The sequence below is a fragment of the Microtus pennsylvanicus genome, chromosome 1 (assembly GCF_037038515.1).
Source record: "Microtus pennsylvanicus isolate mMicPen1 chromosome 1, mMicPen1.hap1, whole genome shotgun sequence".
NCBI classification, from domain to species: domain Eukaryota; kingdom Metazoa; phylum Chordata; class Mammalia; order Rodentia; family Cricetidae; genus Microtus; species Microtus pennsylvanicus.
The window spans coordinates 141,519,995-141,532,026 of NC_134579.1; the positions used below are offsets into that span (position 1 = coordinate 141,519,995).

The 12,032-nt window shown below is 52.1% G+C and overlaps 1 protein-coding gene across 2 annotated transcripts in view; it reads left to right on the top strand.

Annotated features, from left to right (window-relative positions):
• Ppp1r37 (protein phosphatase 1 regulatory subunit 37) overlaps positions 1-12,032 on the top strand; it is a 41,998-nt gene that overhangs the window by 5,820 nt on the left and 24,146 nt on the right. The window contains exon 2 of one of the 2 annotated variants that reach the window (XM_075989740.1): positions 849-1,307. In XM_075989740.1, the coding sequence (XP_075845855.1) occupies positions 1,094-1,307 (214 nt within the window). In that variant the 5' untranslated portion in view covers positions 849-1,093. Of the gene's footprint in view, positions 1-718; positions 1,308-12,032 lie in introns of those variants that run through there. The other variant, XM_075989735.1, reaches the window with a different exon arrangement.

Here is a 12,032-nt window from a genome sequence, read left to right on the forward strand (position 1 = left end):
TGTTATGTTTTAATCAGGTTCATGAATACCCCCACAGACGGGTGTTCTCATATTGTAATTTACATGTGATAGTGATATGAGTCTGACGAGACAGTGAAATTAAAGTCTGCAAATGGAAAGCAAGGTGACAGAGATCTTGTCCGTCAGTTTCTGTCACTTGTGCGTGCTCATCTTAAAGTACGCAGCTTTCATGGCCTTTCAATGCCTGGCTCCCAGCTCCCAGCCTTGGCAGCCCCGCCAGAGACTCACTCTCGAGCGCCTGCTGATCTGGCCCCGAGCTCTCAACCTCCTGCTTCAGCCTCTCCAAAGCCAGAATTACAGGCGTGCTGCTACCATGCCCAGAAGGTAGTTGGGTTTTTTAAAGTCAATGTTTCTGATTCTTAATTTATATTTTCAATTTTTATTTCTTACGGTCGTGCGTGTGAAGATCAGAGAACAATTTTGTGGAGGCGGTTTTTTCCTTCCACATTTACGTGGGTTTTGGGTATCGAACTCAGATGGCATTAACAGCTGACAGACCTTTTGCAGGCCCCGGTGATACGATTTCTGTAGAATTCATTCCCGAATTACTTGGGCTCCTGACGAATGTGCGGGAGCCTGAGTGTTGACAGCTAGGTTGAAAGGCGGGGTGGTGGTGGTCTGAGAGTCGCGCATGCGCGCTGCTCCGGGAGACCGCGTCCACCTGGCCCCGCCCCTGGTGTTCTGCAGTTCTTCCTCTGCAGATTCGTCGCTCACGTTTCTCTTTCCCGTGGATCCTACTGCTCTTTGTTTCTATCGTCGTGTTTCTCTCTTAACGATCCTTTCAGAACAAAAGCTTGAATCTGTGTTGTGCTTTTCTCGGTACGCAGCGGGCGCCTCGGACCGTAACGAAAGTGTGGCTGCGGACGAGCAGGTTACCCGCTGAGCTAGGCAGAGGCGCGTTGGGGCTCCCGGCGGCGGCGGCGACAACAACGACGACTACGACAGGAGCGGACGGAGGCGGCGCCTGAGGCAGCGGCTAAGCCCATGCCCCGGAACGGCGGGCGGACTCGGAGAGACGAGTCTGGGGCCCGGGGCATGTCCCCGGGGCCCCCGTGAGGAGGAGGCGGCGGCGATGGAGATCCCGCCGCAGGAGGCTCCGCCCGGGCCGGGCGCGGACGCCGACGCGGACGCCGACGCCGAGGAGGCCTCAGCCGAAGCCGGGTCTCCTAGCGCGGCCTCGCCCCCGGCCGATGGGCGACTCAAGGCTGCAGCCAAGCGCGTTACGTTTCCGTCGGACGAGGACATCGTGTCCGGAGCTGTGGAGCCCAAAGACCCCTGGAGACACGGTAGCTATGGCGAGGGTCGCTTGCGTGGACGAACTGAGGGGCGGGTGGGACCGCGACAGCGCTGACCGGCACGGAGGTGGCGCACGGAGACAGCGGTATCTAGTTTAGAGCTGGGGGCGGGGAGGGCTTGGAGGGAGAGTTGGGAAGATGCACGGGACTGGGTTCTCAAACCCTTTTGGGAGGCTGGCAGCCAGCCTTTGAGTTCAGAGTACGTCCAGTGATAGATGGAGAGAGCCGGTCCACAGAATTGGGGAAAAGGTAAGTGTCTGGGGTGGCGAGAGTGGAGCTGCTGGTCTGCAAACCTCGAGCGAGGCAAAGGGTGGCTTTGGCCATTGCTGTCCTGGCACTGGACTGCGTAGGGAAGTAAACCCTCGGACTGGGAAAAGAGGCTCAGAGGCAGTAGGCAGGAAATCATAAGACGTGGTGTCCAGTTTGCGGGTGGAGATGAATTCCACAGGAAAGTTCAGTAGCAGAACGTGGAGCCCGGTTTTTGGCAGGGTATTTCTGGGGAAGGATTTAGAGATTTTACCTACTCGGGCTTCTCTGGTCAACAGAAGGTGAAAGCCAGGTGGCTTGTTTTTTTTGGGAGCTAGGAAGATCTGTAGGTCTGGGTCTCTTGGAAATGGTTAGTGGGGGTGGTGGAACCAAAAAGGCACTTCAAGGAGTACATTAGCTTCAGTGGCCAAGGCAGGTGAAAGGTTGCTGGGGAGATGGACACAGGTGAACCCCATTTCTGTGTTGAAGAATTCTGTTTTGCTGGGGTGGAGCCAGTGAACCGAGGGCACCCACTGGTCGTGTTCTTTAGAAACCAACCTGCGTGTCCGGGAACAGACAGATACTACTGCCAGGCTGTGGGCAGCAGAGTGGGCAGCTGGTGGCTTTGATGTGTGTTAGGGTGGGGAACTGGATTGCAGGAAATGGTACACTGGGAGCCCGCCATAAATGCCAGTTTGGCTAGTAATTATCAAAGAGACCACAGTTAATTTAGCCTCGGCCTGGGGGGCCAGCCAGGGGCCGGGTGGTCTGTTTTGTGTTCTGAACTTATGGAACCAGTGCGCAGGACCCGGAGAGTCAGCTGGGCCCTGGCAGCAGCCTGGTGACCAGTGTGGAGAGATCGGAGCAGGAAGGGGAGAGGTGGAGCAGTGTGGCCATTCAGAAGTGGGTTGGAAACCTGGTGTGGCTGTCTGCAGCTGTGAACCCAGAGGAGGCTGAGGCTGGAAGGTGGTGCCTTTTAGGAGGGTTTGGGCTGCATGGTGAAACCCTGTTTTACTATAAGAAAGCAAAAGGAAAAAAGAAAGGAAGGAAAGACAGCTGGATTGAATTCTGTCTTCCCATTTACTCTCTGCAGTTGCAGAGAGTTTACTTAGCTCCCGTGAGTGGCAGGAGTTTACTGGGGACTAAGTGAAGTTACACGTGAACAAGTGCCTGGTGAGGTTGAGCCCTCCTAAATCTGTGATAATTGCCAAGGCAGTCTTGGGGCCTGGAGAGAGGTTGCTCATTTAATGGGGCCAAAATGGACTGTGTCTAGGTCTTCCAGGATGAGGGTTCGTTTAGATGGTGGGCTTGGAGGTGAGGGCACTTAGAGAGTTGGACATACTTCTGGGCAAAGTTTCTGACCCACAGTTTTCTTGAAAAGGCAAAGCCTTTCGTTACTTTTTGAATTAAATTTAATTGTTTTGAGACTGTCTTATAGCACAGGATCACTTTCAACTTCTGACGCCCCCCCCCCCCCGCCTCTATATCCCGAATGATGGGATTACAGATATGTGCTAACACTTATTTTATGCAGGGCTAGGGGTGGAGCCAAGGGCTTTCTTAGTGCCAGGCAAACACTCTACCATAGAGCCACACTTGTAGCCTCTCTATGGTTTTTTTTGTTTCTTTGTTTGCTTGTTTTGTTTTTGAGATGGGGATAGAATTTGATAGTCCAGGCTGGCCTTAAATGCATGGCAGTCCACCTGCATCAGTCTCTGTCTCCAAGTTCTAGGATGACAGACACGACCCACCATGCCCTGCTGTTTTCCCCTCCTTCCTCTGTTTGTCTCCGAATGGAGGTGCTAATTTTTTAGTTGTAACTATTAAATAGCTCTTGTAAATACCTGTCCCTTAAAGCAGCTAATTGGATTGCTACTGGTAAGGGTGACAGGTACAGGTGATGATGACCCCCAGGCCAGGAGGCTGCCATTCCCCCAGCCTTTCAGAGTGACAGCAGGAACTACTCAGTTCTCACTTTTGGAGAGAGGGTAGAGAGACAGCCTTGACTGCTGACTGGTAATAAGCTTGAAAACTTGGTGTCCATAGGGGCAAGAATGTGAAGGTGGCCAGTTTGGACAGACCCATCAGCCACCAGGTGCCCAGGGGTACAGCAGAGTTGTTCATTGCCTGGGAAGTATGGGGAATGGAAAGCTCAATTGGCTCAGAAGGTTAGTGAGAGCCCAGTTGAGAGATAGGGGTGTCTGAGGGAATGGTCTGACCTGGATCGGGGCAGCAGATAGTGAGTTACAGTTGGTCTCTGAGCCCTGTATAGCATGAGGGTATAAAATTTACGATCTCAGACGAGTGACAGTCATTGGAATGTCTGAATTGAGGGACTGAGTTGTCTCAAATCCACTCTTCATAGGGAGACATATGGAAGAACTGACTGGGCCTGGGGGTGTTGGGAAGTAAAGGGAGCCTGGGGCAGGGGAGCAGCTCTGAAAGAGTCTGCCAGCACCAGCTCCCATTTAGCCTAATTCGAGGGGTGGGAGCAGGGTGTGTGTGTGTGTGTGTGTGTTAGCTGGAGTAGGATAGGGTGCCTGGGGCTCTAGGTGCCTGTCTGAGGTCCAGAGCCCCTCAACCATTGCAGGGACCTGGGGTTGGGGGCCCCTTGATGTGAGGTGATCTAAGGAGGACCCAACTGTTTCCTTGTCAAAAAAGGGCCATTGGTGATTTATTATCTGTTTTCTCCTTGGTGTTCCCAAAAGGAATGGGAACTGATTCTGGCCTTTTAGTCTCACTTTCCTGAGCCCCACCTGGAGCCTAGTAGCAGTGTGACCAGCCTGAGGGGAGGTTTGTGGGACCCTGGCAGAGCGTGTGTGTGTGTGTGTGTGTGTGTGTGTGTGTGTGTGTGTGTGTGTGTGTGCTGTGCCTGCTCTATGACTTCCTCTCTAAAGCAGGGCCAGTGGGCTTTGCCCTGTAGTTGGTTGGGATGTCTGGGAGGATGGGATGACCATGACTTGGAAGCTGGAGCCAGATGTGGGGGTGGGAAGTGAGACTTGGGGAATAGGAAGGTGGTGGAAGTCATGAGCAGAAGAGGCATGTTGGCATGTGGGTACTGGGAGAGGGAGGGAGCTAGGCAAGTCTCCTCTGAAGAGAGGCAACCCTTGGGTCCTAGGTCTTCCCGGGAATGAGTAGCCTTTCTAAACCAAATCACAAGCAAGGCCTCGGCAGCCACTACTGGATTCTGGGCTTTGCAGGCTTGTGAGAGGGACTTGTGATCTAAGCACATGATGCCGTTCCCCACCCTGCAGTTCTGACAGTGGCATCTGGCCAACCTTCACTCAGTCCTGGTGCTGCCCACTAGGAGATTTCTAGTGAAGTTCCATGTGACCATCCCTAGCCACCTGGGCTTTAGGGGAGAGGCTGATGAGGGCCATGGCTGTGCTGAGAACAGCCATACTGTTTGTTCTCTCTGCCCTTTACTCCTAGAACTGGTTTGGCAGGTAGAAGCCTTGTGACAACAGCACATGGGGAGTAGGGCAGGGAGGGCCATTGGGCCATGGGCTGGATCTCTGTGTGTAGAGTACTGCTGTGGGACCCAGGGCCACAGCACGGGCCACAATCTACACTACTACTCTTGCTCCATCCTTGCCCTGCCCACAGTGTGCCTTTCAGCCCTGATACTCTTCTCTTCCTCCAGTGCTTGCCAGCCCCTCCCCCGCACTGTCCTTCAGGCTCACTCCTCAAGATCAATGCCCTACTTTGGGGTAGGTCTTGGCCTCCAGGTCCAGCCTTGTCTGTGGGCAAATTACCCAGTCTCTGAGTAAGTTCAATCGAGAGTGTGGGGGACAGCAGGAACGTTGCTGGCCTGTACACAAGCCTGCTGAGGACTTTGGGCCGGTCGCTGCTCCCATCACATGCTTCGTGATGCCACTCTCTGACCTGTGGGCCCAGGTGCGCCCAGCTTCTCAGACCTTCAGTTCTTTTTTTATTTGTTTTGTTTTGTTTTCCAAGACAAACTTGGTCTGTGTAACAACCCAGGCTAGCCTGGAGCTCACAGAGATCCGCCTGCTTCTGCCTCCTGGGATTAAGGGTGTGTTGTGCGCCAATACAGCCCAGCCCTAACCTCAGTTCTTGATTCATATTCCTGTGCCGCCTCACTTCAAAGATGAAGCCTGTCGTTGCTGATGGCAGTCTGGTTCTAAGTACACATGTGGGAGTTCATGAGGGTTTTAGATCTGATACCCTGTGGTGGCACTTGGAGGAAGCTCTGGAGCAGTCCATCCAGTTTGTGCCAGGACAGAGCTCTTCCTCCAAGGTGCCAGGCAGGTATTGGCAACACTCCTGAACCCCACTGAAGCACTCAGAGCTGGCACTCGGCACAGTCCCTGAACAGATAGTGCCTCTAGGGCATTGCTCCAAAAGGATTAAGATCTGGAAGCCACAGGCCTGGGCTGGACCTGCTGCATGCTTCAGGGGCTTGGTTTTGCACAACAGACCTTCTTTCAGGCTGTTCTGACCTCTGGTTTGGCTCTCCTGTGCTCATGCCTTTCTTAGCAGACTGCAGGCTAGCAGGGTGACCTTGGTTGGCCTGCAAGTGCACAGCAAGGTGAGCGCTGACATGTCTAACACAGGTGATGGCACCAACCTTCTGCAGTAGAGCATGGGGCTAGGGCTGCAGTGTCTGCTTTCTGGGTGACTTCAGTGCTCACAGGTCCCTGCTCTCCATGACCAGGTGCCCACCTTGTGCTGACTCTGTTTAAGTCACACAGCTACCCCAGTGGATAGGCCTGTGGCCATGAGGACTAGAGCACTGAGAAGTGGAGTGACTTACCCGTCTTTGTCGCACAGTTCCAAGAAGGGGCTGGTCTGGGACACAGACCCACAGGATCAGCTACTAGAGCCTGTATTTGTGACCCTTGTACTGTCTGCAGGACCAAAGGCAAGTGCATTTAGGCCAGCAGTCAGTGTCACTTCATCTAAACAGAGGTGACAGTCGTGGCCTTGCAGGGCTGTAGCCAGAATAAGAAACAGTAAAGGACCTTGACTTTTGGCACTCAAAGGGAAACTGGCTCCTGGGTGACTTCAAAGTCCCTAGAGGGTTGGGCTACTGCTCTGCCTCTGGTAGTGACTTGTCCCTACCCTTGGCCCTTAGGATACACTTTTATAGTGCTGATGCATATTCTTGTTGCATAAGTGACTCAGTGGCAGTCACCCCTGCTTGGTCCATTCAAGTGCTATATGCTAGGGAAAAGATGAAGGGAAATCACAGAGTGACCAGTAGATGCTTAGGCTGGGTGCTGAGGCCTGGAGTAGGGGGATGGGACAGAACTGGGACATCTGCTAAGAAGTCCTCAGAGTCAGCTTGGTATGGAACAGCTGCAGGTGTGCGGGGACTAATGACACAGCCAGCCAGACATGCACAAGGGCAGGAAAACTGGGACGCCACAGGTGAGTCTGAGCAAGGCTGCAAAACACCCAAGTATACAGGAGATGGGGGCTGCAGGGGTTGGGGTGTTTGGGGGTATGTGTGTGTGTTTATATATGCAAATTATTATTGTTTTTGTTTTGTTTGAGACAGGGTTTCTCTGTGTAGGCCTGGCTGTCCTGGAACTCACTTTGTAGGCCAAACTGGCCTCAAACTCACACTTGCCTCTGTCTCCCAAGAGCTGGGATTAAAGGTGTGTGCCACCACATCCAGCCAGATTAGTTTTTAAGAGTTTTGACTGGCTGGCCTGCAACTCTATGTAGATCAGGCAGGCATCAAAATTCATAGATCACCTGCCTCTGTCTTTTCAGTGCTGGGCTAAGGGGGTGCAGTGCTGTACCTGCCCTCTGTGTTTGAGGCATGCTCTCACATTGTAGCCCAGGCCAAGCCGAGGCTCACTATGAACCTTCTGCTTCATTCTTCAGCGCTGTGTGCAGGAGCCACCACGCCTGGGATTTTGTGTTTCTTATTGAACCCAGGGCCTCTTGAATGCTAGGAATGTATTCCTTTTCCAGGTTGCCTCCTCAGGCAACAATAATTGACTCTGATCTGAGCCATTGCTGGTGATTTGTTATACTGTGTGGTGATTAGTGCATGTCCACCCCCAACTCCCACATCCAAGATCCCTGTGACTTTCCCATCTCATCCATTCCTTCATTTTTAACTCTAGTACAGCCCACTGAAGCCTGGGGGCTCTTTTGCTTTAGGATATACCACCCTCTGACCTCTTCAGGTAGGTAACTCCACAGTCTCCTCAGGTATCTTAGCATCCTGTGCAATAGTGATATCTTGTCACTCGTTAAATCCAGAAATTCTTTTTTTCTTTTTTTGTTTCTCAAGACAGGGTTTCTCCATGCAACAACTCTGGCTATTCTGGAACTTGTTTTGTAGACCAGGATGGCCTCAAACTCACAGAGATCTGCCTTCCTCTGCCTTTCAGTACAAGTGTTGGAGTTAAAGGCGTGGGGCACTGCCGCTTAGCCAGAAAAGTTCTGGCTCAAGGGTCTCTGGTAAGAAAATATGGAGCTTGAGGGGGCCTCCTTTTGCATATTTTTTTTCTTTTTTTTTCTTTTTTGCATATTTTTTTAATGTTTATTTATTATGTATACAGTGATCTGTCTACATGTATGCCTGCAGGCCAGAAGGTAGATGGTTGTGAGTCACCATGTGGTTGCTGGGGACCAAACTCAGGACCTCTAGAAGAGCAGCCAGTGCTCTTAACCGCTGAGCCATCTCTCCAGCCCCTCCTTTTGCATCTTAAGAGTGTCTGTAGCAGCAGAAGTAGCATGGGACCCAATGGCCATCAGTCTGTTGTGGTCATGGCATGTGCGCTTCTTCCCTCAGGAGCTGATTTGTTTGTGGCTAAGGATGATGCTGATCTGTACTAAAACAAGCAAGCCTGCAGTAGGGACTACTGTGGCTCTGGTGCTGAAAGTGAAGAGCAGGTGCAGTCTGCCTGAGGGTGACATCAGCTCCTCCACTCCTAGGCTACATGACCTTGGACAGATACTCTTGTGATTTTGTTTCCCTGGTTGGCAGATAGTCTTGGGGGTTTTTGTTTTGTTTTGTTTTTGTTGTTTTTTTTTCAAGACAGGATTTCTCTGTGTAACAGTCCTGGCTGGCCTCGAACTCACTTTGTAGACCAGGCTGGCCTCGAATTCACGGAGATCTGCCTGCCTCTGCCTTCCAAGTGCTGGGATTAAAAGCGAGTCTTGGAGTTTTCTGTCAAGTTGTTTTGACTTTGGGAAGGGGAAGTATGCAGCTGGGCACAGTCTGCCTATGCTGTGGGTGCCCTCTGTGAGGGAGGTGACTCACGGTGCCTTTAGATGCTACCGTAGGTTCAGGTCTGTCCTCTGAGGGCTACGTCGGCATAGGCAGTGGGTGTGCAGAGCCCCTGATTCCAGAAAGGAGCTCGAGGCTGGGTGCCAGAGTCCTTAGAGAGATGTACAGGACCTGGCTGTGTCCCCACATTGGGAAAGCTCCTTGAACGCCAGTTTCCTCCGAGCTTCTAGCCCTGCATAGTTCCTGGCCTCCATAATGGGCAGGGCTGGGCGGTGATGGTGGTGCACAGTCAGCCTCACACGTTGTCCTCACCTCCTTTCCTTTTCTCTGGACAGCTGCAGGAACTGTTGCCTGAAGCTGGGGGTGGCAGTTGGGAAGTGTCTCTGCCACTGCTAGCTGTGCTCATGTGATTGGCCCAGCATCCTCTCCCTTCTCAGCAAGAGCTTGCAGGCTGGTGATTCAAGCAAGGCCACGGCCTCCCAGCTTGGTTTGGGTGGATGGGTAGGCCCACCTGCATGCTTCAACTTGAGACCCGAGGGCTCAGACCTGTGACCATCTCACACCCACTCCTCCTTTCTTCCTTTCAGTCTCAGAGGCTGCAGCTGCCAGCAGTGCAGTCATAGGGCTCCTGTCTGGGCCGCCTTCCCCTTCCCTGTGCTGTGCAGAGAACCATTGGGGCTGGTTCCCTAGAGAGGAGAAGGGAGGAGCTAGGAAAGTGGAGTTGCCAGAAGATGCAGGCAAGCCTCCAAAGCACTGGCCAGCTTTTCCTTGGAGGGGTGGTGATGGTGGTAATTGGGGAGCAAGGGGGACACTCAAGGCTCCCTTTTACTCATCCTCTACCAGGTTTTGGCTCTGTGTTACTGACATAGGTCATCTTCACAGTAGGCAGGAAGGGGGTAGAGACTCAACTGGAGTGCCAGGGCCACATAGGCCTCAGGAGGGGCTGGCTCTTCGGGAGAACTCTGACACTTTGCCCTGTCCAGGGCAAAGTCTCCAGAGTTACAGGATGAAGCCCACATAGATGCTCAGCCTCCAGCCCCAGACTGAGATGCCCCTTATGGTCTTCCTGCTCATCCTCCCCAGTTGGCCCAGACGGCAGGCACCACTCCAGATAGAGCCCTGCTCTCCCCTGGTAGCTATGATACCTCCTCACATTGGTTTTTGTTTGGGTCCATTTCCCCCCGCTCGGCCAGAAGCTACCAGGGGACTCGTACCTGTTCTTCTGGCTTTTGGAAGGAGCCATAGTCTTGAGCCTGGGAAAACCAAAGGATTTGGGACAGTATATCTGTTGGTACCTTGGAGCACATAAGCTCAGAACGAGGCTGGAGGGGGTTGTGATCAAGCCTTCATTCCCTGCTTGTCCACTCTTCCCCCATTTATGCATGTGTTTATTTAGTGTTTTCTAGACCGGGTCTCACTGTATCCCAGTCTGGCCTCTAACTTTTGTCTGTCTGTCTGTCTATCTATCTAGCTATCTATTTATTTTGGTTTTTTTGAGACAGTATTTCTCTGTGTAGCCCTGGATATCCTGGAACTCACTTTGTATACCAGACTGACCTTGAACTCAACTCACATCACGGGGAGATCTGCCTGCCTGTCTCTGCCTCTTAAGTGCTGGCATTAAAGGTGTGTGCCACCACCTCCCAGCTGACCTTGAGCTTTAGCAGTCTTCCTGTCTGAACTGTGCCAGGATTGTAGGTGTCCTTCTGAGTATCAATTTGTTTTAAAGGTAGAGTTCTGTAGTCCTGGGTGGCCTCAAACTTTAATAAGTAACTGAGGATGGCTTTGAGCTCCCGTTCCTCTCTCTTGCCTTTGTCCCTCAAGTGACGGAATTACAGCCTGGTAAACCATACTTGGCCCTTCTGTTCCTTTTTTTAAAAAATATTTATTTATTTATTTATTATGTATACTATATTCTGTCTGTGTATGTCTGCAGGCCAGAAGAGGGCACCAGACCTCATTATAGATGGTTGTGAGCCACCATGTGGTTGCTGGGAATAGAACTCAGAACCTTTGGAAGAGCAGGCAATGCTCTTAACCACTGAGCCATCTCTCCTTCTGTTCCTTTTGAGACAGTCTAACTGTGTGGCCCAGGTTAGCCTGGAACTCAAGATCCTCTTGCCTTAGGCTCCCAAGCGCTGGCACTCAATGTGTGCGCTTGGAGGTGGACTTTGTTAATGCCTTTGTTTGTCAGTCTTCTGGCCCCTACCATCCTGCATTCAGAGTAGAAGCAAGTTATGCTCCCATCATGCACTCCAGAGGTCTTGAAAAGCAGCCTGGGGGCTGGTGGGATGGCTCAGCAGTAAGAGCACTGGTTGCCTTTTCAGAGGACCCGGGTTTAAGGACTCCTAGCACCCACGTGACAGCTCACAACTGCCTGTAACTCAGTTCCAGGGAATCTGATACAGTCTCATCAAGTACATAAAATTAAGTAAATTATTGAATAAAAAAAGAAAAACAAAACACCTGTTACTCCCTTTATCTCAGATCACACTTTGATCCACTACTCAAGGTCTAGGATGACTTGTCTCTGCCTCCCTTCCTGGCTGCCACTGGACTCACCTGACCCTGTACCACCAGCTTGCTTTTAAGGCTTGAACGTATAGGAGTGCCCCACATTGCATCTGTCTTGATTGGTAGCCCTGTGCACACAGCTCCCAGGGCTCTTTGTAGATCTGCTTATGTGCTCTCCTACCTGAGACTGTGTCAGACAGAAGGCCAGAGTACATTTTCTCTGATACTACTGTTCCTCCAAAGTCCACACCACGTGGCACCATGCATGGCTTTAGCCAGAACTTGATAGGACATTGGGGGAAGGAAGTGGTGAGTGGTGCTGATCTCAGTGGCCCCAGGAACAGCAGGATGGGTCAAGAAAAGACTGTAGACAGGTTACCCAGCCTTCCTCTGGCATCTCACCATGCTTCTAGGAATGTAGTTTAGACCTGAGGTGCCAAGAAACAGGCCGTCTGTTCTTAATTTGCCCTGTGTTAGAGGTCAGGGTGCTGGCCCACTGCAACAAGGTAGGTAGTGTTCAAGGCCCTTTGCCAGTATGTGGTTCCAGTCCTTCCCTGGGAGGAGGTTCTGGGAACTCCACCTTGGTTGGTCCACCTGTAGGGCAGAGATCCAACTCTCGCTGCCCTCCAGCATCACTCAGGGCAGCAGCTGCCCAGCTCCAGCCCTTTCCCCGCCAACCCTGTCCTGTAAGTCCCTCTGCATTCTACTGGCTCCCCTGTGTACACAGCCCCAGAGCCAGAACT